This window comes from Rhagoletis pomonella, unplaced genomic scaffold, assembly GCF_013731165.1.
Source record: "Rhagoletis pomonella isolate Grant_MI unplaced genomic scaffold, Rhpom_1.0 Rhpom_scaffold_00016, whole genome shotgun sequence".
Lineage (NCBI taxonomy): Eukaryota > Metazoa > Arthropoda > Insecta > Diptera > Tephritidae > Rhagoletis > Rhagoletis pomonella.
In genome coordinates, this window is record NW_023458570.1 from 2,931,929 (window position 1) to 2,934,591 (window position 2,663).

The window sequence follows — 2,663 nt, forward strand, 5'->3', positions numbered from 1 at the left end:
AGAACTTACTTAGTTTGATTCACTCGGATGTTGCTGGACCCTTTCCAATAAAATCTTACTAGGGCTACAGATTTTTTGTGATTTTTATAGATGATTTTTCGCGGAAAGTTACAGTGGTGCCAATTAAGCAAAAGTCAGACGTTTTTGATGAATTTATTAAATATAAAAGTTTAGCGGAAAATCAGTGCTTGCGTAAAATCAAAACATTTCGTTCTGACAATGGCCAGTGTGGCCAGAAAAGGTCCCCTAAAAATTTTAATTTTTTCAAAAAAAATCTTCAAAATAAGATTTTAAAGCTAAAAAAATCTTTTCGATCCCAACAAATCTTTATTTAAAAATACCTAAAAAGAAACAAAAAATTCGATAATGTCTTTACGGCTGTAAATAGCCCTTATTATGTTGGTTGAAAAAATACCCTTTTCAAGTTATAAAGTCCGTAACAGTTGAGAGCTTCGCTCAATATGTCAAATTCCAGTATCGAGCCTGGAAAATACACACGTCTAACTAGCGTGCTCTAATCTCTTCCCTTTTCTACTTGGCTCGTCGACCTGTACGGATGCTCGCTCCTCTACGTAGATTGTATTTAGCTTAAACTTTTGTTTTTCACTTAAATAAATAATTCAATATATATTTCGTTAAGTAAGTGACACAAGCGTTTTATTCACAACTACCTGTGTCGCTACATTGGTGACCCCGACGTGATCGCGAAAGATTTGTAAACTCAATTGGTTTATACTCTAAAATTGTAATATTTTTTATCTGCGAGCATCCGTACCAAGAAGAGGACCGCATCAATTTCTTGCAGCGGTAAAGTATCGCAGAGAGAAATCCTATTGCCCAACGCACATATTTCCTTGCTAGCTGGTGATTTCAGCCGATTCTTTTGGCCGCATCGAAATCCATCGTCTTGTGCAAAATACACAATAGCAATGCCGATGAATGCCAGCGGAACACCTAACGAAGTAGCACCGCCAATGCAAACCGACACTGTCTCATCGCCAACAAACATGCCTGGAAATGTATCAGTACGTGCACTTCCTTTTTCCGCAGAGCGACCAGCTTGGTGGTTCGCCCAGCTAGAAGCACAGTTTAGGATTCGCTTCATTACCGACGAGCACGGTCAATTTGATCATGCAGTCTCGCTTATTGACACTCAGTCCGCAGCAAAGATAGAAGACATAATTTTATGTCCCGCCACAACCACACCCTATACGATGCTAAGGCAATGTCTTATCGAGCGACTAACAAAGTCGAAAGACGTTAAGTTGCTCCAACTCTTAGACGGCGAAAAAATTGAGGATCGTACCCCTTCACAATTTTTTCGCCATCTACGTAGCTTATGCCCAGACGTGCCAGACAACGTTCTTAAAGCAAGATGGCAGTCACAACTTCCACCCCAAACACGTGCTTGTCTCGCAGCACAGCCAAACGCACCTTTAGAAGATCTTAGCAGGTTAGCAGACAAAATACACGAGGTGATGCCAAATGTTTCACGCTCTATAGCCACGGTTTCTGAAGAGCAGTCCTTACGCGCAGAAATAGCTGAACCTCGAAAGCGATTAGACTCACTTAATGTAAAGACTCAACGAAATCGCAGTAGGGAAAACACCTCGTACCGTAGTAGGCGTGATTCCTCACACAGTCGCACACGTCTGTCAGCAGATGGTATCTGTCGCTACCACAAAAAGTTTGGTAAAGATGCCCAACGTTGTATTCCTGGTTGTAAGTTCTCGGGAAACTCGAAAGAGGGACAGTAGAGGTGGTCAATGACTCTCCCTCAGTAACATCACGGCGCCTATTTCTATTAGATCGCACCACGGGGACACAGTTCCTTGTAGACACGGGTGCGGATCTATCAGTATTTCCTCGCACCCGAATTAAAAGACACCTAGTACCAGTAGGTTACCAGTTGTATTCCGCAACAGATTTTCCAATTGAAAACTATGGGTACCACACCCTCACTCTTGACTTGAATTTCAGTCTATCACTCGACCGAACGGTGCATTCAAACAAACAAAACACGCGACGGTACACCATATTAAAACGATAGAAGGCCCCCCGGTTTCTCGCTCCGCACAAGTTAAAAATCGCAAAAGATGAATTCGAAAAAATGTTGAAAATGGGAATCGCTCGCCCGTCAGATAGCCCGTGGTCGTCACCACTGCACTTGGTGTCAAAAAAGTCAGGTGAATCTAGGCCGTGCGGAGATTATCGACGCCTTAACCATCGTACAGTACCTGACCGATATCCCGTACGTTATTTTGAACATTTTGGATCAAATCTACATGGAAAATCCATATTTTCTACCATAGATCTCGTTAGAGCATTTAATAAAATTCCGGTAGCGGAAAGCTGCGATAATCACCCCTTTCGGATTATTTGAATTCCCGTTTATGACATTCGGACTCAGAAATTCCGCGCAAACTTCCCAGCGATTTATGGACGAAGTTACACGTGATCTCCCATTTGTATTCCCTTACATTGACGACATTTTAGTCGCCTCAGATAACGAGCAACAACACCTCGAGCATCTTAAAACTATTTTCCACCGCTGACAAGACTATGGACTTGTTATAAATGCTGCAAAATCTAGCTGTGGTCAAAGAGAGGCGAAATTCCTCGGTCACCACATTACATGCAGTGAAATTAAACCACTGCCAGAA

At 42.2% G+C, this 2,663-nt stretch overlaps 1 protein-coding gene across 1 annotated transcript; it reads left to right on the forward strand.

Annotated features, from left to right (window-relative positions):
* The first annotated feature begins 929 nt into the window (after positions 1-929).
* Positions 930-1,757, forward strand: LOC118749424. Its single transcript, XM_036484227.1, has one exon. It carries the CDS (start codon positions 930-932, stop codon positions 1,755-1,757), a length of 828 nt encoding a protein of 275 aa, XP_036340120.1.
* The last annotated feature ends 906 nt before the right edge of the window (positions 1,758-2,663 follow it).

What these genes read in the sequence shown, in the direction of transcription:
- LOC118749424 (XM_036484227.1), top strand. Translation starts at nt 930, where the DNA reads ATGCCGATGAATGCCAGCGGAACACCTAACGAAGTAGCACCGCCAATG.